Source organism: Aquarana catesbeiana, linkage group LG13 (assembly GCF_042186555.1).
Source record: "Aquarana catesbeiana isolate 2022-GZ linkage group LG13, ASM4218655v1, whole genome shotgun sequence".
Classification (NCBI taxonomy): Eukaryota; Metazoa; Chordata; class Amphibia; order Anura; family Ranidae; genus Aquarana; species Aquarana catesbeiana.
This window is the reverse complement of record NC_133336.1, coordinates 132,649,013-132,670,448: the sequence shown is the minus strand read 5'-3', so window position 1 is coordinate 132,670,448 and position 21,436 is coordinate 132,649,013. Positions and strand designations below refer to the sequence as shown.

At 43.0% G+C, this 21,436-nt stretch overlaps 1 protein-coding gene across 2 annotated transcripts in view; it reads right to left on the bottom strand.

Annotated features, from left to right (window-relative positions):
* Nucleotides 1-21,436, bottom strand: part of RAD51 (RAD51 recombinase) — a 65,732-nt gene that overhangs the window by 27,743 nt on the left and 16,553 nt on the right. For both annotated transcript variants that reach the window (XM_073610295.1, XM_073610296.1), the window contains exons 2-5: nt 17,750-17,839; nt 5,144-5,281; nt 3,707-3,824; nt 3,492-3,583 (exon numbers count right to left, since the gene is read on the bottom strand). In XM_073610295.1, coding sequence (XP_073466396.1) covers nt 3,492-3,583; nt 3,707-3,824; nt 5,144-5,281; nt 17,750-17,824 — 423 coding nt within the window. In that variant the 5' untranslated portion in view covers nt 17,825-17,839. The remainder of the gene's footprint in view (nt 1-3,491; nt 3,584-3,706; nt 3,825-5,143; nt 5,282-17,749; nt 17,840-21,436) is intronic.

Below are 21,436 nucleotides of genomic sequence, written 5' to 3'. Positions count from 1 at the left end.
GGACGAGAGCTCCTTTACTGAGGCTGCAAGTCCTGACTCCTGTTCAGAGTCCCTCTCTTTAACAAGGGAGTCTATGCACTCCCTACACAAGACCTTTGTCCATGCTTCCACACTTCCTCTTAGAGCTATGCGTAGACTTAGACTTCTCTGTAGCTTTCTGAAATACATAAAAAGAAAAAAACAAACATTTTGTAATTTTTTTTTTTTTTTTAAAAACAAGGATACAACCCTGGGAGTGCACTAGACCCTCCTTAAAATGTGGGGATCTGAGCCTCCCTCCCCTGACCACCCAGGGTGTCTGCCCCCCCATGATAGGAACCATACATGGAGGGACAATCCTAGATAAAGAGTACTCTTCCCCAAGGCACTCTTACCTTAGGAAGGCTGGAGGTAGTGTCCGTTGGCTGAGCATCCGCTTCCGACATGACTTGCAGGTGGTTGCTACTACCGAGTCCCACGCTGCCTGTGCGCGTACCGGACTCGTCTCCAGCCTGTGCCTGGCTTCCCTATCAGCTCCGCGACCCGGAACCGGAAGCCGCGGGTCAAAGGCAAGCATTCGTCCTTCCGCCGGAAATGACGTCGCCCGTCGTCCGGCCCGCCTAGTTCCAAAAAAAGAGCGGTCTGTATGGTATACAGGAGAGGCGGACGCTTGCATGCTGCAGCCCTGTAGCTGCGATAGGGAACCCCCACAGCCTGAAGCCGCGCTCGGCTAGGAAGTGGTGGCAACAGAACGAGGGGTAAGTCCCGCCCATGCACCTAGGAAGCCCCTGCTCCCATTACAGGCTCCAAAAAAAACAAACAGCCACAGTCACCCTGACTGAGTGGCCCGGTTCCTTGCACAGTGTCTCCCCACCGGGGGAAACACTAATACTGAGGTCTGGCAGGGGGAAGTAAGAATTTATGGGCTGGCGCAGTGTTTCCTAGAGGAAGAGGAGGAGACTATCTCTCATGGTGGCTGTCCTGAAAGACGAAGGGGGAAATGCAACAATTTTGAAAAAAAAAAAACACAATATTTTTTTATTTTTTGCTATAATAAATCTCAATTTTTTTCAAGGAGGACAAAAGGAATCACTAGTGCTCAATTAGGGGAAATGGGGGGTCCTGGCGCTTAGTGGCGGGAGATGGGGGGTGATTGGGGGGTCCTGGCACTTAGTGGGGAGAGATGGGGGGTCCTGGCGCTTAGTGACGGGAGAGATAGGAGGCTCAAGTGATTAGTGAGGGGAGATAGGGGTCCTGGTGCCTAATGGGGGCAGTTTGGCGGCACTGCCAGTCAGTGGGGGGGGGGGTGCACTGGTGCTCCTTAAACCATATGGAATCCTGTAGAAGAATCATCCCCCTCTGACTTTTCTTGTCTGCTTATTGTTCTCATCTGAAGGGATGCCAGTGCAGTGATAGCTCAGACGATCTCAGAAAAGAAAACTTCCTCTGCTCACTTCTCTGCCAGACTGAGCTATCACTGCATGGGCTTTCCCCAGCATCCATCCAAGCATGCCATCACTTCTAGCAGCTGCTCAGTTTGCCTTTATGACTACTTGGACAAAACTCTTCCTCACCTCAGTCAGCAAATGAAGTTTGCTCAGAAGCTCCATTGAAAGCCACTCCATCCAGTGCCTGCACCAAGTCAGGAAGACCGAGGGACGAAGAATGTGATGGACAGGCCTCCCTGTGCACCCATTGGCTGAGGAGGCGGTGCCAATGGGTATCTCAAGTTCCCTCATTAGTCCCTCCCTGAGTCCTGACATCGCTCCGGAGTGCTAGCCTAGTGAACTATGTGGGTGGGCTAGGAGGATGGGCTGCCTGTACCCCCTTATCAGTGGCCCTGAGCATAGGCACCACTGATGTGACTGCCCGTGCCCGGCCCGCCTCTCTGCTCTCAAGTCTCACGTCTCTCCTGACGTCAGCAGGGAATTCTCAGCCCCGCCCGCCTCTCTTCTGATTTGATAGTGAGTCAGTGGGCGGGGCTGAGAATTCTCCGCTGACGTGAGAAGAGCTGGAAGTGAGAGGAGAGAGGCGGGCATTGTACACGACGGGATACGATCGGAGCGCTCTCCCGGGAGGGGCGGGGCAATGACGTCACGGCAATCGATTTCGATAGTCGCATGCATGCCGCATCGGGGACACCCGAATCGTGATGCATCATTGCGGCGATTAATTTCAGCACCCCTAACAGATGAGTGACTTCCTCTTCACTATCTGTCATGCTCATAAACATGTAGGCCTCTACACTAGTGTACCTTCAATTTGCCGTTTTGAGCTCTAAATTTAGTGGTACACTAGTGAGACTCATAGGCAAAATGCGTTTAGTGATTTTGTAAGTAACAGTAATTGATCGATACTGCAAGTGGGTGGGCTGGGCGGAGAGGCAGGTGCTAGCAGGTATCTGGGCTGATCCCACTAACGCTGCGTTTTTGTGAAACCTAAACTGCTGGGGACACTAGTATAGATCTGATTGGATCGGATCAGATATTGATCCGTTCAGATACTATACCACTAAGGGAGGTGTATGCTGCGTGCATGGGGGTACATGGGGGGTGCATGGGGGTTAGCGGTACTGGCACTAACCTGACGCTGCCTGGGGCGACGCAGACCCTATCTGACCCTAAAACCTAACTTATATTACCCGCCGGGCGATTAGGGGGTTAAACCTTTATTAGGTAATAAATGGCGGGTGCCCTGACATTATAAAAAACTAACCAGCGTCACCCGTAACAGTTATACAGTGATCACTGGTGAAAGGGTTACCTAGGGGGCAATCAGGGGGTTAAAACCTTTACTAGGTAGTATATGGGGGTCCCCAACGCTATAAAACGCTGACAGCGAACCTAAATACTTACCTCCCTAACTAGCATCACCTGTGACACTAATACAGCGATCAGATAAACGATCGCTTAGTGACACTGGCGACGGGGGGTGATCAAGGGGTTAAAACTTTATTGGGGGGGTTAGGGGGGTACGCTAGACCTAAAAGGGGCCTACCACTTATAACTGTTACAAAATTACACCAATGCAATAATCAGAAAAAAAAAACAAAAAAAAACACTGCTATTGGTGTCACTGTGACAGGGGGTACAGGGGGGTGAGCGGGGGTGAAAAGTGTGCCTAGAGTGTTCTACTGCAAGTGTAGTGTTAGTGCAAACTTACTTGATGTCTTCTTTCCTCGGAAGCCGGAACGAAAAGGCTTCACGAGGAGCGATGACATCACTTCCTCTTCCGCTGTTTACATTACAGCAGCAGAGGAAGAATCTCATTCGCCAGGAGCGATCGTGTGAGGGTGGCCATGAATCAGTGGCCTCCCCCTCACCTCGGATCGCTCCGGACGGTAATCCGACCGCCGTAGGCCCCGAGGGGGGGTGGGCGTCCGATCAGGGCAGGCAGGGACGTACAGGTAAGCCCTTATGCCTGCCCGTGCCATTGTGCCGACGTACATCGGCGGTCGGCAACTGGTTAAACTTAAAAAAAAAAAGCAGTTATACAGATTTGAGTGCACTTACCTGACAGGTCACTGCCAACGTGTGGCACAACTGAGTCTTTCCTGTGCGGAACTCCCCAAACATCTCTGTAATGGACCCAGTTTCAATACCCCCTGGTTTAAAAAAAATAAAATATATGAGTACACAACACCATTTTCACCACATAAACACAAGATGCTTATTTCTAGAAAATTATGTAATATAAATTACTCCATTCAAGGGGAAAATGTGTGAACCTTGTAGTAACTTGTCCAGTTCCTTAGAGCCTGTTGTGATCTGTATTATTTCAGAACGTCTCTGATGGAATTCTGTTGCTGTAGTAAATCCCATAGGAACAAGTTTAGCAGCTTCTGCCTTCAGGGAAAAAAAAAAAAAAGCATAATTGTAATTACAACATGCTAAAAATGTTTTATAGGAAGTTTTAAATCAGTATTGAATTGGTTTAATCAGCAATAAGACTAGCTTTAAAGTTACCTTGTCAGGGGATGGCAAACCTTTAAACAGCAAAACTATGCAACAGAAGAATTATTTTTCCCTATGAGGTGCTTCACTTTCTTGAAAATCTCCAGGCACCGCTATCTGGTACTTAGGGGGGTTTATTAGACAGCATGATCACAGTCATTCCTTCCTCTAAAACCCACATCACTACTCTGTAGTGTTTTGTAGTCATGTAGGGGGTCTACATGTATTGGTCCAATATACCAAAAGTGTTGGGTAGCAGTGCCACTTGGAGCTCCTCAAGGTCACACAGTTTCAACATTCCACCCAATAGAAAAACACAAGCAGAACACTTCTTAAATGATATTGCTGTGCGAAAGGTCTTCCATCCAACAGGCTCGCTTTAAAATTAACCCGTAGTGAGAGAAAACCGGGAGACTGCATTCCTAAGCATACTTTTACAAATAGTGGTTGCCTGACCAACAGGCTGGCCTTTTTTCTTCAATACTTTGACCTGAAACAAAACACGCACATAAGGACTTTCCTGATCTGCATACCTGTTCAAGGTCAGTGGCTAGGACAGTATTGAAACCAGTGGGTCACAGACAGGCACCTACCATGTTCAGGGGGTCAGCAATGGCAGCATCAACATTTCTCTCATAAGTGTAGGGAATTCATAGTGGAGCACAGAGCTTAAGACTGCAAAAGGATGTTTCTGTCTCTCAACACAGGGCAGCTTCATACGTACAGATTTTCTAATGCTCAAATTAAATACATTGTGGAGCTGGGTACAGAGTGTTGTTGAGTCACACTGCACAATATAAAATATAGATATGATGTAACCAAATCTGAGATTTGTAGCAGCAGTGAATGAGCATGCTATGTGACTGAAGGAGATCAAAAGCTGCAGAAAAGAAAAAATCTAAAGCTCTTAAAAATTATAAGTAGGGAACATATTTGTCGTATCTGTGTGTAGCAGGACCAGGAAGTTACAGCCATAGCACTGCTGCATCAGAGAGATGCTGAAAACATCTAATACATACTGCATATTGAGAATTTCACTAGACTACTGCCATGTTACATTATATGGGAATGGGAAAACAGGGATTTTAGCATCGGTCATCCTTTTAAACCAATTGCTGCCCTATCCAATCTATTATATATTGTCCAATTAAGGGTTAATGTCCTGTAACAACAAAGCATCTAGAAAAGTAGGATGATGGAGTCTGACTTACTAGAATTTTGTCAGCTTTGGCCTCACTAATGCCTTTAATATTAAGAAGTTCCTTCTTTGGTGCATAAGCAACGGCTTCTACTGTATGGAAACCAGCTTCTTCCAGTTTCTTCACATCATTTGCATTGATGCCACATTGCTTAACAGAAAATATAGAAAAAAAAAACATTAAAATTTAGTTACTGCCATTGTTCTTTAATGTGAAATTCAGTGGAATAAATGCTTTAAGTTGTGGATAGACAGGGCTGTGAAGAAACTTCCTAATTCCAATGGCTGAGACAGAGCCAAAAGTACATAACACCAAATTCTAACTTGCCTATGGAAAAAATGGCAAATGACAATGAAAATATAGTGAAAAATGGTGAGTGAATTTTGCTGGGTGAAGCAGTCCAGGCTGTTTTATAAAGCCACACAACAGAACAAAAGAACTTGCTTCCTGGCAATACATCACCATTTTTAAGACATTTCATGCCAAGATATAAACAGGCTATATAGAACAATTAAAAAAAACTGTCACATATCCATTTTGTCACGGCCCTCACCATTTTGTCAGAGTACCAAAATTAGAAATGAAATATTGTAGAATTCTGTGCCAAGATGGTTATTACAACTCTGTAGCAGGAGGCACGTATATAAAAACAGAACTATTTATGTAGCCCATGTCACTTCATAGTTGTTCAAAATACAATGAGTTACAGCAGTATGAACTCTCCTCCATAGGACTGAGTACAATGCACAGTGCATGCACAGACTTGGCTCCCCCACATTTTTACAAGTGGCTCCATGAATGATATCTCACTGGTTTGGGGACAAGTGAGTAGAAAGACTGGCAGAGGGAAAGCAGTAAGGCAAGCAGCAAAATAGGCATAACTGAACTAAGAGTGCAGATACTTTAAGGTTATGTATTCTGCATGTGGATTCTAAAGGTCCTTTCCTGTTTTCCTGGTACAGAATGGTGAATGAGCATCATCACCCTAGTAGAGGTACACACTTCAACAAGTAAATCTAAGGGAAAAAATGCTTAAAATAATAATAAAAAAAAAAAAAAATTTAACAGAGCCAATACATCTAAGCTGCAATATATTAAATTTTTGTTTCTGGGTTCAGATACGCTTAAAGCAAAATCCTAACACCTTCATTACCGTTTTAAATAGGGCTGAAACAACTAATCGATTATGAAATGAATTGATTAATCGGCCAGTAACATAATGGGGGGGTTAAAAAAAGAAACTAAAATGAGCCCTTTATAGTACAAAAAAGCAAATAATCGCTACTGTAAATATATTACAGTCACAGTTCTACAGTAAAAAAAATGAACCCCTTACAGTAGTGATTATATGCTTTTTTTTGGACTATTAAAGGGCTAATTTTAGTTTAACCCCATTATGTTACGAAATGTCTTAGACCTGGTTCACATCTATGTGTTTTTTGCAGAAACGCACTAGTTCATTTACATGGTTTCCTATGGGACACGTTCACTTTCTTTCACTTTCACGTTCTATGTTTTTCATCCGCTGCGTACTTGGAAAGGGTCAGGGACTTTTTTAAACGCAAAACTGCTTTTTTGGTTCAATATACTTCAATGGAGAAGCTGCAGAAAAGCATGTAATGCGTTTTTGCAGCAATTTGTGTTTTTTAATCTGCCCAACAACAAATTGGCCAAAAAAAAGCAAAAAAACGCAAATCGCAGCAAAATCACGTGCGCAAATATCAAAACGCACAGCAAAAAGCACTGCAGAAACAGATCAATGCTGGCCACACGGATCAATTTTCAGACGAGAATATTCAGATGAAAAAATCTTTGTAAATTCGCTGAATGAATGTGGTTTGAAATTTTCACTTGTTTTTAACATTGTTTTTAAAATGAATGTAATTTCTCAATGAAAACCACATACACTGAAAATTTCTTTGACCAAGAAGTTTTCTATTAGTTCCAAAATTTTCCCGTCACTGTGGTTGAAAATGAACACGTCGATTTGACCCCACTAACGTTTAGAAAATCGAACGAACGTTCTTAAAATTTTTTTTTTTTTTTTTTTTTTATAAAAAGGAAGCCATTGTTTGCTTTTTTTTTATAAAAAAAATTTGATCTGAGTCTGATATTTACCAGACTCACCCTTTAATAGTATATACAGTATATCTCTTCTGTCATTCTCAGAGTGGATTAGATCATTTGCTCCCTAACCATATAGTTGGTTATTTATATTTACCACTGCATAGAGGTATTTAAGAATAAAATTGCCTTTAAAACTTTACATATTAACTAATTTATACACCACACTTTTTTTTTTAAGGTTATTAACCGATTAATCGAAATAATAAAATCGGCCAACTAATCGATTATGAAAATAATCGTTAGTTGCAGCCCTAGTTTTAAATAATGGCAGACCTCGGATACTTACAAATACGGTATACATTTCCCTTGCTACAGATGGGCCAGGGCTGTGTAGTATTTACACTCTGCGTTACCAGAGAGCACTAGCCGACCAGCCACTGCAGTTATACTGCGGCAGGTTGGCGCGGCTGCGCAAATCGCTGTACATCGCCGGGCACCCGCGATCGTTCGTGAGAGCGAGAACCGGGATCTGTGTGTGTGTAAACACAAAAATCCCTGTTCTCCCAGGGGAGAGGAGACAGATAGTATGAACATACGATGTATGAACATCGATCGGTCTCCTCCCCTAGTCAGTCCCATCCCCCCTACAGTTAGAACACACTGAGGGAACACAGTTAACCCCTTGATCACCCCTTAGTGCTAACCCCTTCTCTGCCAGTGACATTTAGACTGTAATCAATGGCTATTTTTAGCTCTGATCGCTGTATATCAATGGTCCCAAAATAGTGTGGAAAAAAAAGCCATAAATTTCATCCCCTATTTTGTAGACGCTATAACTTTTGCGCAAACCAATATACGCTTGTGTTTTTTTACCAAAAATATGTATAATACATATCGGCCTAAACTGAGGAAAAAAATTAGTTTTTTTTAAATATTTGGGATATTATAGCAAAAAGTACAAAATAGTGTTTTTTCAAAATTGTCCCTTTTTTTAGTTTATAGCACAAAAAATAAAAACTGCAGAGGTGATCAAATACGACCAAAAGAAAGCTAATTTGTGGGGAAATGGACATAAATTTTGTTTGGGTACAACATCGCACAACCGCACAAATTTTCAGTTAAAGCGACACAGTCCCATATTGCAAAAAAATAAAGACAGTGGGACCATTCAGAAAGCGCAGCGTGACTCACACATGTGCAGTAGGAAACAGGTTGTGAAGCCGCAAAGCTTCACTTCCAGTTCCCCTTAGTAAGAATGCCGGTGCCTGCACCCGGAGCAGATGTACGGGTCGGCTTCGGGTGCTGACATCGTGAACTCCCTGGACAGGTAAGTGTTTTTATATTAAAAAAGGCAGCAGCTGCAGTATTTGTAACTGCTGACTTAATTTTTTCTCTTCCAGGCTGGAACTCAGCTTTAAGACTGCAAAATCTAGTTCTAGAGAATAATGGTCATCCAGGAAGCCAGCATTGAGCGGAAGCTTGACATTTCCATTGTTCTCCATAGCCTGAACATGTCATGGCAGCAAAAAAAGGCGTCATTTGAGGTTTCTCATAAATTTACATATTTGATTAGTATTTTAGGTGCCTCAATACTGGGCGCTTTCACCCCCTTCCTTCCCAGACCAATTTTCAGATTCCAGTGCTCTCACACTTTAAATGACAATTACTCAGTAATGCTACACTGTACCCAAATGAAATTTTTATCATTTTGTTCACACAAATAGAGCTTTCTTTTGGTGGTATTTATTCACCACTTTTTTTTTATTATTTGTGATATAAGTGAAAAAATAGTGAATATTTTGAAAACAAAATTTTCTATTGTTTTAAAAGAAACAAAAAAAAAAAAAAAATTAGAATTGTCGAAAATTTAGGCCAAAATGTATTCTGCTACATGTCTTTGGTAAAAAAAAAATTCTGATAAGTGTATGATCATTGGTTTGTGTGAAAGTAATGCCGCGTACACACGGTCTGACTTTTCAGCTACAAAAGTCCGACAGCCCGTCCGACAGACTTTCGACAGACTTTAACGACCGGACTTGCCTACATACGATCACACAAAAGTCCGACGGATTTGTACGTGATGATGTACACCGGACTAAAATAAGGAAGTTGATAGCCAGTAGCCAATAGCTGCCCTAGCGTGGGTTTTTGTCCGTCGGACTAGCATACAGACGAGTGGATTTCTGGGTCCGGCAGAGTAACGACATAAAGATTTGAAGCATGTTCCAAATCTAAAGTCCGACTGGAAAAGTCCGCTGAAGCCCACACACGATCGGATTGTCCGCCGGATTTGGTCCGTCGGACAAGTCCGGTCGAAAAGTCCGACCGTGTGTACGCGGCATTAGAGTCTACAAGCTATGCTACGCATTATTGAAAATGTATCAATCCTAATGCACTGATGGCCTCATTTCTTGAGGCCCTAAAATGTCAGGACAGTACAAATACCCCCCAAATGACCCCTTTTTGGAAAGAAGACAGTCTGAGGTATTTAGTAAGAGGCATGGTGAATTTTTTTTTTTTTTTTTTTATTTCTAACACACGGTACAGGCATAATTGCAATTACACCCCAAAATACATTCTGCTATTCATCCTGAGTATGGCGATACCCCACGTGAGACTTTTCCACAGAGGCCCAACATAAATGTAGCACCATCAGACGTTCTAAAGGCATAAATTACACATTTCCTGAGTACCTATCACATTTTTGAAGGCCCTGGAGCACCAGGACAATGGCATTACCCACAAAACGACCCCATTATGGAAAGAAAACAACCCAATGTATATTCTATAAGGCATAATGCGTCTTTTTAACATGTCTTTTCTTTCCAAAAGTTTTTGGAAAATATGGAAAGAAAATGAAAACCTATTTTTTCCTCACAAAGTTGTCAATTTAGAAGATCTAACATATAGCATGTACATAGCCAAAATGACACCCCAAAATACATTCTGCTACTTGTCCCGAGTATGGCGATATCCCATGTGAGACTTTTCCACTACCTGGCCACATACATAGGCCAAACATGCAAGTAGCACCTTCAGGCTTTTAAACACATAGCATGTACACACCAAGAATTACACCCCAAAATACATTCTGCTGAGCAAAGGGTTTAAAAAAAAAAAAAAAAAAAAAAAAAGTAGCTTACCTGTGGTATTAGCACAACCTTCCCCCAGGAACTCGATATTCGCCAGAGGCCCGCGATGGCGGTGTGGAGAGGTAGAATGGGGAGATGCCTATGTAAACAAGGCATTTCCCCGTTCTGCCTAGTGACATGACAGGGATCTACTGCTCCCTGTCATCGGGAGCAGTGATCGCTGTCATGTCAGTGGAAGCTCATCCCCCTCACAGTTAGAACACCTCCCTAGGACACACTTAACCCCTTGATCGCCCCCTAGTGTTTAACCCCTTCCCTGCCAGTGTCATTTACACAGTAATCAGTGCATTTTTATAGCACTGATCGCTGTATAAATGACAACGGTCCCAAAAGTGTCCAATGTGTCCACCATAATGTCGCAGTCACGATAAAAATTGCAGATAATAAAAGAAAATAATAAAAATGCCATAAATCTATCCCCTATTTTGCAGACGCTATAACTTTCCCTATTTTGCAGACGCTATAACTTTTGAGCAAACCAATCAATATACGCTTATTGCTATTTTTTTTTACCAAAAATATGTAGAAGAATACATATCGGCCTAAACTGAGAAAAATATGTTTTTTTATATATTTTTGGGGCATATTTATTATAGCAAAAAGTAAAAAATATTGCTTTTTTTTCCAAAATTGTCGCTTTTTTTGTTTATAGCGCAACAAATAAAAACCACAGAGGTGATCAAATACCACCAAAAGAAAGCTCTATTTGTGGGGAAAAAAAGGACTTGGATATTGTTTGGGTACTATGTCGCACGACCGCGCAATTGTCAGCAAAAGCAACGCAGTGCCGAATCACAAAAAATGCTCTGGTCAGGAAGGTGGTAAAATCTTCCGGGGCTGAAGTGGTTAAGGCTAAGTTCACCTTTGGAATCATCTACCCACAAGCTGCATCCTCCAATGGTGATGCCCTACATGGTGGATTGATCCACTGCATACGCCGTTTGTCCTGCACCAGCTAGCAGTGCACTTTTAAATGTGAGCGAGTTTATTTCAACAAACGTGGCATTTTATATGGAAAGCACTATGATGGTCTGTGTGTTTTATCTCCAATTTTCCAACAGTGGAACTGATGAATGTTATATATGGTGAGAACAGATCTGGAGATGATTGAGAGATCTGACCGCATCCGAAGATTACCCTTAAAAAGGTGATAGGTCAAAGGTGAGGGGAGCTGCTAATGGTGGTGGTAAATGTCACATGGTGTTTACAGCATAAGGGAGTACTTTCAAGGGGATTATAGATGGAGCCCAACATGTGGACTTTTTTCACATTTCTTTTGTATTTATTGATTTGACATTGGAATTATATGGCGGCTTTCTGTTTTTGATGAATTTTGGGTTTTTGAATATTTATATATTAACATATAAACACTGAACAGTGTGTCACAGTGTGTGGCACGGGATCATTTTGGGTTTTGGCAAGTCCACCTTTGGAACATTTTTAGAGTTGAACACGTTCCTGCATTCTCTGCTTTCTATACCCCCTCCCTGTTAAAGTGGGAGGGGAACTAGACATCACACCTGCTGTCACAATTTGACAACTGCATCCTGTGAATGAATACCTACAAATGCTGTCAACCATTCTGGCTAAAAGAAAAAGGAAATCTTCGCACAAAGGACTGGGTACTAAATAAAGAGTTGGAGAGGGTTAATAGAACTGCTGCCTCTACTAATTACTACCACTAAGTAATTCACTGCTCTCACTACATCAAGACAATGAGGTGACTTTTCTTCCCTGGAACATTGTTTTGGGAAAAACTACGGCAGGACAATGGAAGCCCGAAACCACTTTTAGCAAAAATCCTGAACGAGGGCGTAACACCACTCTGTCCTCATGAATAATCAAATATGGCTCTTTACAAGAAAGCGCAGCCAATTCTGAAACCCTCCTTGCTGAGGATATAGTAACCAAAAATATCAGTCAGAAGGATTGTAACACTGACAAAACTAAATTCCAAGTCCCAAGAGGTTAAAAGGTGATTTAACTGGCGGATTAATCCACATCACCCCTTACATAAAACCCCGGACTAAAGAATGCGTAGCAAGCGGTCTTTGAAATAAAACCGATAAGGCTGAGACTTGGCCCTTAATAGTACTTAGGGCCAACTTCATCTCTACGCCCAATTGTAGAAAGGCAAGGATTCTTCCTATAATATATCTGTGACGGTGCCAACCCTTGAATTCACACCAGGAAACATAAGCTTTCCAAACTCTATAATATACAGCTCTGGAAACTGGTTTCCTTGCATTGATTAAAGTTGAGATAACAGACCTGGAAAGTCCACGCTTCTTCAGAATGTGGGTTTTAATAGCCAAGCCATTAAATTTAGCGTTCGTAAAGTAGGATGGAATATCGGCCCCTGCGTTAACAGGTCTGGCCTTAGTGGGAGAGGCAAAGGACCCTCCACTGCCATCTTTACGATCTCTGCGTACCACGACCTTCTGGGCCATGCTGCTGCTACCAGAATTACCGGCTTTCTTTCCAGCTTGATCCTGCAAAGAAGTCGAGGCAGCAACTGAAGCGGGGGAAAAGCGTAGATCAGTGAAGACTGATCCCACTGAGTTACCAGTGCATCTGTTCCATGTATGAGTGGATCCCTTGTTCTGGACACAAAGTTGACTAACTTCATGTTGAATCTGGACACTAGAAGATCTATGTCTGGAGTCCCTCATCTTTGGCAAACAGCCCAAAACACTTCAGGGTGAAGGGAATAACTGCTGGCGACTTAGATAGTCCGCCTGCCAATTTTCTACTCCCGAAATGAAAACTGCCCAAGTAAGGATATGGTTCACCTCTCTCTGAGCTGAGAGACTCTTGATACCCCCTTGGTGATTAATATAGGCCACAGCTGTGGCATTGTCGGATTGAATCCGGACTGAACAATTCTTTAACCTGGAGGTCCAGGTTTTCAGAGCCAGATACACTGCCCAAATCTCTAGGATGTTGCTGGGCAGGGCTCTTTCGAGTTTTGACCACTGTCCCTGGACAGTCATCTCCTCTAGTACCGCTCCCCAGTGTGAGAGGCTGGCATCTGTCGTTGCTACTTTCCAGATTATTGGTCTGAAGGATTTCCCCTTCAGCAAATTCTGGCTTTGTAACCAACTGAGGCTTTGAGACACTCTTGGGGACAGCCACATTGGCAAGTCCAAAGCTTGGATGATCTTGTTCCAAGCAGAGAGGATTCTGTTTCGCAACAGTTTTGAATGGAACTGGACATAGGGGACAGAGGACTGCTTCGAATGAAGCTACCATCTTTCCCAACAACCTAATGCAAAGGCGAATTGAAGGATTTGCTTTTGACCTTGCTTGTATGGAGCTGATCTAGGTACGCCAACACTGTTATGCCCTGTGCCCTCAACCTGGCTAGAGGTGGGGCCAGTATTTTTGTGAATACCCGTGGTGCTGTGGCTACCCCGAACGGTAAGGCCGCGAACTGAAAGTGCCGTTGATCCACTTCGAATCACAGAAACCTTTGGTGAGCGGGAAATATTTTGAGCAAATTTTTAGGAACCGATTTAGATTTTTTACATCCAGAATGGGTCTGACATCTCCATTTGGTTTTGGCACCATAAAACAGGTTTGAATAGAAACCTAAACCTTGTTCTTCTGTGGGAATCTGTACGATTACCCCTTGAGTCAATAATCGGTCTAATGCTTAAAACAGGGATTGTCTTTTCCCTGGATCCTTGGGAACGTTTGATCTCAGAAAGTGAGATGGTGGCAACTCCCGAAACTCTAATTTGTATCCTAGAGTCACTGTGGAGAGAGCCCAACTGTCCTGAGTTTCCCTCTGCCAGACTTCTGCGAAATGCAGAAGTCTTCTCCCCACCTTGGTGAGGGGAGATGCCTCTTCATGAAGAGGTCTTAGTATTCTGCTTTGTAGTCTTGCGGCTCCAGGTCTTCCTTTGGGCCTGGACCTGACCCTGCGATTTTCCTCTGGAACCTGACGGTGGAAGCCATCGCCACTGCCAAGAGGCGGATGCGCTTGGCGCAGGAGAGAAAGTCAGTTTAAATGAATGACGTTTATACTTTCTTTTGACTGGCAAAAGAGTACTTTTTCCACTGGAAATTGTCTGGATGTATTTATCCAAATCATCGCTAAATAGTCGCTCCCCATGAAATGGGAAACTAGACAGTAGGTTTCTGCAGGGTGCTTCGGCAGACCAACCATTTAGCCAAAGGGTCCTACGCATGTGTACTAGCACAAGTGCAAGGCTATTCACGCCTAGTGAATAGAATTCTTTATAGCATCTATGGAAAAACATGCTTTTGGTAAATCGGCCAACTCACTGGCCTGTTGTGCAGGGAGCTTGTTAAGGGCCTCTGTGAACTGGTCTTTATAGGACTGACAGATGCCTATAGCTGCAATTGCAGGCTGAGCAACAGTACCTGCTAAGGAAAAAGAGGATTTTAACAGGAATTCCAACTTTTTACCTGTTGGATCCTTTAGCATTTGTGCATTGTCCACTGGACAAGTTAAACTTTTATATTCACACTGGAAATCGCAGCATCTACTGCTGTAACTTTCCATTTTTTGGTGAATTTTTTTTTTCCCCCCAAGGATAGAGAACTAAGGATCTCTTTGGAGGGAGAAAATGCTTATCTGGATGATCCCATTCGGTATAAATAAGCTTCTCTAGTAACGTGTGGACTGGAAACACATGCACTGGATGTGAAGGTTTCAAGGAACCCAAAGAAGAAACCAGACTTTCAGCTGACTCTGTTAGGGGTAGCATGAAAGTGGAGCGAACCATGTCCGTAAGGATTTGTACCTCAGATTGTGAAGCTGAAACGTCAACTGTTGTTTCCTCCACAGAGGAGTAATCGGTTTGCTTTTCCTGATCGTTTGAGGGTAATACCTCATCCTGTCCCCACTGTTCCCCTGGTAAGGGGTTTGGAGTGGGAGAGAGGGATCTAGCACACTTCTTATCCCCTTTAATCGAGGATGCGATTAAAGCTGCTAATCTTCCTTCTAAGACCTGCAGGGCAGGGGAAATGCATCTTCAGTCACATATACAGGGCCTGAAGTGTGAGAAGCAGTTGCACCACCAATTGCTTCCAATGACTCACCCTGGCTTGCCATGTCAGGGATCTCTGGAGAGGATGACAACGTGGAAGCATGTCTGGAGTTCCCAGTGCCTGGGGGTGGTTTTGGTGCCTTAGTAAAAAGCCTTGAAGCCATAGTGCAAAGTACAAAAAGCAAAAGGTACTCCAAGAACTGTTCTACTTATTTGAACAATAGTAGGAAAAACAGTGGTAGCATAGATTGATCTAATGCTAAACAATAAGTTTTTTCCTGTACTGCAAATGCCTGTGTAAACCCCTCACGTGCACCAGCGCTTCTTTGTCCTGTGGCAGCCTTGCTTCAGCTGCTCTGATAGACACTGTCTGTTTCCCAGAGTATCAGCTTTAAGCTTTTTCAAGTGTGAGCCTGATTGTCTATGTGCCACGCCCTTTCCTGTGCTTTAGCAAGAGTCACCTCAGAGGGGAGGGGGTGGGGAAGGGGATTTACATAGCCTTTTTATCAGCTATTCAGATTTATGCTTGTTTAAACATAACACGTATCCCTATCCACTCAGCTTCCCAATTTAGGGGGAAAGGAGACCCCCTCCCCTTCCAGCTGCTGAGACACACGCTGTATTAGCACAGATTTAAATAGGGTCTATACACTATTAGTCCCTCTAGAGGAGTTTTTAAGGCATTTTACAATATAATTGAAAGAAAAGTCATAGGTGGACTTTGCAGTTCCTATGCTTTCCTCTTAGCTTTTCCTCGCTGCAGGATACTGCTGTAAACAGACAGATCAAAACTTCACCCATCACAGCGGGCAGCATGTTTAAACCTTCAAAGACTGGGGCCCTTTTAATAGGGGTTCCACTCCTTTGGACCATGTATAGCACCCCTCAGGACAGCTTTAGGTAATGTAGCAAGACCAAAAAGAGTCCTGGTTCCTAGGGCCCAGCCCTCAAAGAAGAGCGTTACAGGCAAAGCCTCACTCTTCTATGCGAGGCCCGGGTACCACCCTGGAGCCACAGTGGCGGGATGAATCCGGTTGTGGAGGCTTTTTAAATCCAGCATGGATCCCTCCTGGAGCTCCGCAAAGCACATCTTCACTCCTGCCAACCACCACCTAAGTAAATACTTAAGGCTCTGTCTCCTATGATGTACGATAAAGAAATTCCTTTTCTCATCAGCAGTATAAAGCAGTCTTATTGCTTCTATCAGTGTCTGGCCAAGCATTGGTTAAAGACAAGCGGACCTTCCCCTTTTGGGTGGAGGTCCACATTAACGTGCAATGTATGCTGCATGCTAAAGAACATTATTTTTTTTATCAAGTTGTTATGGGTAAAGTTCTGCTTTAAAAATTTTATAATTAGAAAAAATAAAAATAAATAAAATATAGTTTTAATCAAAACACTTTACTTTTGAATAGACCCGGGTAGAGTAAACACTTCTATACAGTTATTATTGCTGTTTCTAAAGTGGAACTCCTGCTAGATCACTTCTGAGATCACTGAGGCTGGCCCCATTTGCAAGTATAGCTATGTAAAACATTAAAAATAAGTGTCTATACTGTTTAAAATTCAGTAATACACTCTCACCCTGCTCTGTATATGCTCAGTCGCTCTCCATTGTTGGGCACTTCTGAGTTAGTAGAGGCCAATCTGCTGACAGCCTTAAAGCGGAATTAAACCGTCCTAACCGTTACAGCCAAGGAAGCTGCTTCAGCTTGATCTGCATCTGCCATGGTGCTGCACAAGTGATCAGTTATGACACCAGCCATTTGATGCTTTGACAGTTTGGTTGAGGACACAAAAATCAGTTAGCATTTCCAGCATTTCAAGAATAACTTTTTTTCTATGGATTTAGGTCGGCTTGAGGATTTAGTGCTGGGGTTTTGGGCTTCAGCAAACTGGCAGCCTCATGCTGCCCCCGTCACAGCAGAAGAAGCAGTTGTCACCAGGATAGGAAAAGGCATACAGAAATGTTTTGGCTGGAGTTGGGCCTTTAAAAGAAAAAAGGGGCTTATGAACTAGTTCAGACCACGCATGCTTGTAAGCAAAAGCATCAATATGAGTTACACAAGCACACGTTTTCAGATGCATTGGATTTACTAATCCCAAAAACAAACAAAAAACACACACAACGTATGTTAACACATGAATATAGAAGGCCCTCTCTCAACGAACCAGAACTGACAAAATATTTTAACTGTCAATTCAAAATGCAGAAAGAGTATGTGCTACTAATGTGAATATGCTATAAGAGTATACTGAGCACATGGGCAACATTCTAATTCCCTCAGAAGTAATCATATTTTAGAAAGTTGCAGGGTTGTCCGTCAACCACCATGAACAAGACTGGATTGTAGAAAGCTTTGGCGCTGTGCATACTTTACCTCAAGCCTGGATATGGGCTGAGGCCCAAAGGCTTCCTCTTCAGCAGATGCTTCATATTGTGCTTGCATGGCCATTTTTCTTCAATGAAACTGAAAGGAAATGTTAAATAAATAATGTTAAAAACTTAAATGTCAGTAAAATCTATAGACATTTATACAACTTAAAGTGAGCGACAAAGTCCACACAAAAGTCCTTTAATCAGTGTGCGGTGCCGTATCACATCAGAAGTTTAAAACAAAAGACGTTCTTTTTCCTGAATACCGTCACCGATCCACCACGTGAACACCCCTTTGTTAATGTACTCACTGCAATTAAAAATTAGATAAGCCGGTATCTCCACAAGGATATTGATAAAACTGGACCCTCTTCTAAAGGTTACCAAAGATCTTTCCTGAGATGGCTCAGCTCAGCAGGTGCAACATAGAAAAACCACAAGGGAATGCTCTGCCATCGATTCATTGATTCTAGGAATGTCACTGATTCTAGGAATTCCAGGAAGTGGCAAGAAGATGTTACGCTGTATTGTACAGGCTAAATTTGACACGCTGTTTTTATCGATTCATCTTGTAAGCACATTTTGTATGCGGGGGTTCGTGTTTCTAAAAAATTAGAGTATTACGCTATGCAGAGCATTACCTTGTGTTTTTCTATGTTGCACCTGCTGAGCTGAGTCGTCCCAAGAAAGATCTTTGGTAACCTTAGGAGAGGGTCCAGTTTTACCAATATTCTTTTGGAGATACCAGGCTTATTTAACCACTTCCCTACCCAGCCATAGTCATATGACGTCCTGGGATGGGATCTCCCATCCTGGGTGGACGTCATATGACGTCCTGGGATTCCCGGCCGTCTAGGGGGCGCGCGCGCCTGCCGCGTTGCTCGGGACCCGGTGCGTGTGCCCGGCGGCCGCGATGTCCGCCGGGCACACGCGATTGCCCGTTGACCGGGCCGGACCGTGGATCTGTGTGTGTAAACACACAGATCCACAGCCTGTCAGGTGAGAGGAGACCGATCTGTGTTCCTAGAATGGAGGAACACTGATCGGTCTCCTCCCCTTGTACGTCCCCTCCCCCTACAGTTAGAAGCATTCCCTAGGAAACATATTAACCCCTCCCTGCCCCCTAGTGGTTAACCCCTTCACTGCCTGTCACATTTACACAGTAATCAATGCAATTTTATAGCACTGATCGCTGTATAAATGTGAATGGTCCCAAAAATGTGTCAAAAGTGTCCGACATAATGTCGCAGTCATGAAAAAAAAATTGCGATCGCCGCTAAAAAAATAAATAAAATATTTTTTTTCTAAAATGCCATAAATCTATCCCGTATTTTGTAAACGCTATAACTTTTGCGCAAACCAATCAATATACGCTTATTGTGATTTTTTTTTTACCAAAAATATGTAGAAGAATACGTATTGGCCGAAACTGAGTAAAAAATTTGTTTTTAAAAAAAAAAAAAAAATTGGGATATTTATTATAGCAAAAAGTAAAAAATATTGTGTTTTTTTCAAAATTGTCGCTCTTCTTTTGTTTATAGCGCAAAAAATAAAAACCGCAGAGGCGATCAAATACCACCAAATGAAAGCTCAATTTGTGGGGAAAAAAGGACGTCAATTTTTTTTGGGTACAACGTTGCACGACTGTGCAATTGTCGTTTAAAGTGCGACAGCGCTGAAAACTAAAAATTGGCCAGGGAAGGAAGGGGGTGAAAATGCCCTGTATTGAACCGGTTAATTTTTAATTGCGGTGAGTGCAGTAACAAAGGGGTGTTCACATGGTGGATCGTAGGGGTGCAACGGATCGTCACCGATCCGTGATCCGAACGGGTCAACCTGTACGGATCGGCACACCACCCGATCCGCGGAGCGCTCCGCTGCCTCAGCCATAGGCAAGGCCGCGGCCTAGCGGCGGCCATCTTGGCACACCCCCGCGGCGGCCGCTGTCTCGTCAGTGACGTCTCGTCACCGCCATCTTGCTACACCCCACACTCCACAGTAATGGTAGAGTGAGAAGGGGGCAAGCAGACATCTTGTTACACCCACTGGAGTTTTAGATTTCACAGGTATTTTCAACACAAAATGGAGCTTATATGCTATACAGTATTTGTAAATCCGACGGACTGTTTAGATGTTAAATTTTAAAAGCAGCAGCAAACCTGCTGACCTTACATGGTTGCTAATGTGACAGAACACCTCTGATTTTCACATTTAACATTTAGTTAAATGTGAAAATCAGAGGTGTTCTGTCACATTAGCAACCATGTAAGGTCAGCAGGTTTGCTGCCGCTTTTAAAATTTAACATCTAAACAGTCCGTCAGATTTACAAATACTGTAATTAAGCATATAAGCTTTGTTTTGTGTTGAAAATAACTGAAATCTAAAACTCTGGTGGGTGTAACAAAATTTGTCTTTTTTTTTTTTTGCTGATCCGAAAAACATGACTCTGATCCGAGGAACGCTCTGATCCATGAGTTTTTTGATCCTTTGCACCCCTAGTGGATCGGTGACAGTATTCAAGAAAAGAACAATCTTTTGTTTAAAACTTCTGATGGGATACGGCACCGCACACTGATTTAAGGACTTTTGTATTGACTTTGAGGTCGCTCACTTTATGTGTGTAATGTTTTTAGCCCACTGAATGCTATTTTTTGCACTGAATATTTTAGGATATTCAGCTAGCCCTGTTAATGCTGTGATTTGTTTATCTATGTATATTTTTGTTAATATTTTATACTCTTATAATAGCTGCTATAGTGCGTGACTTTTAAATACTTGGAGCGCTGGAATCGGTTACACTTGGTGCGACTGATATCTTGTACATTTATACAAATACAGAGTAAACAGAAAAGATAGCCGCTTCAGATGTGCAGTATTTTAATAAATGTTAAAAACTAGGGCTGTTATGGATTCAAATTTTCGTGTTCGATTAATCGTTTTTTTTTTTAATCGATTAATCTACTAAATTTCAATTATGACACACATACAGATCCAACTACTTTTAGCTGATTTAGCACCGTTGTTATGGCAACGGTCGAAGCCGGACATAGCGGGGCATGGCTAGGACGTCACACTCAGCCTCACCGTGCCCATAATCGCAGCCTCACTGTAGTCAGTGTCAGTGCCTGGATTACACAGTCTGCGGGCATCTCCCACTGTGTGTCTCGGAGCCGAGTGTGAAAACTTTGGCCGCGCTATGAGAAAAGTCCCGCCCTCCTCCTAGATCAGCTCGTGTGATAGACAGAACACTGCGTCTATCGCACAAGCTGATCTAGGAGGAGGGCGGGGATTTTCTCACAGCGTGGCCAAAGTTTTCACACTCAGCTCAGAGACACACAGCAGGAGATGCCCACAGACTGTATGACATATAGTGGAGGAGGAGGAGGGAGCGGAGCGCTGCAGCCACAGCTTGGCCCAAAGCGGCCCCAGGGCAAGCGGCCTACCGGTCCGAAAAATTTTAATCGATCAAAAAAATTAACGATTAATCGAGGAATTCATCGTTAATTTTCACAGCCCTATTAAAAACTTAACGCCACATAGTTAGGGCCTCTCTCAGACTATGGGCTTGTGTCGATCATTGAGAATTCATTGACCGGTGCATTTGACCTAAAAGTGACCTCCTTCATTTGGGTTTTGCCTTCCCTTAAAAAAAAGGGGTTGTAGAGTCTCCAGTTTTTTCACCTTAATGCA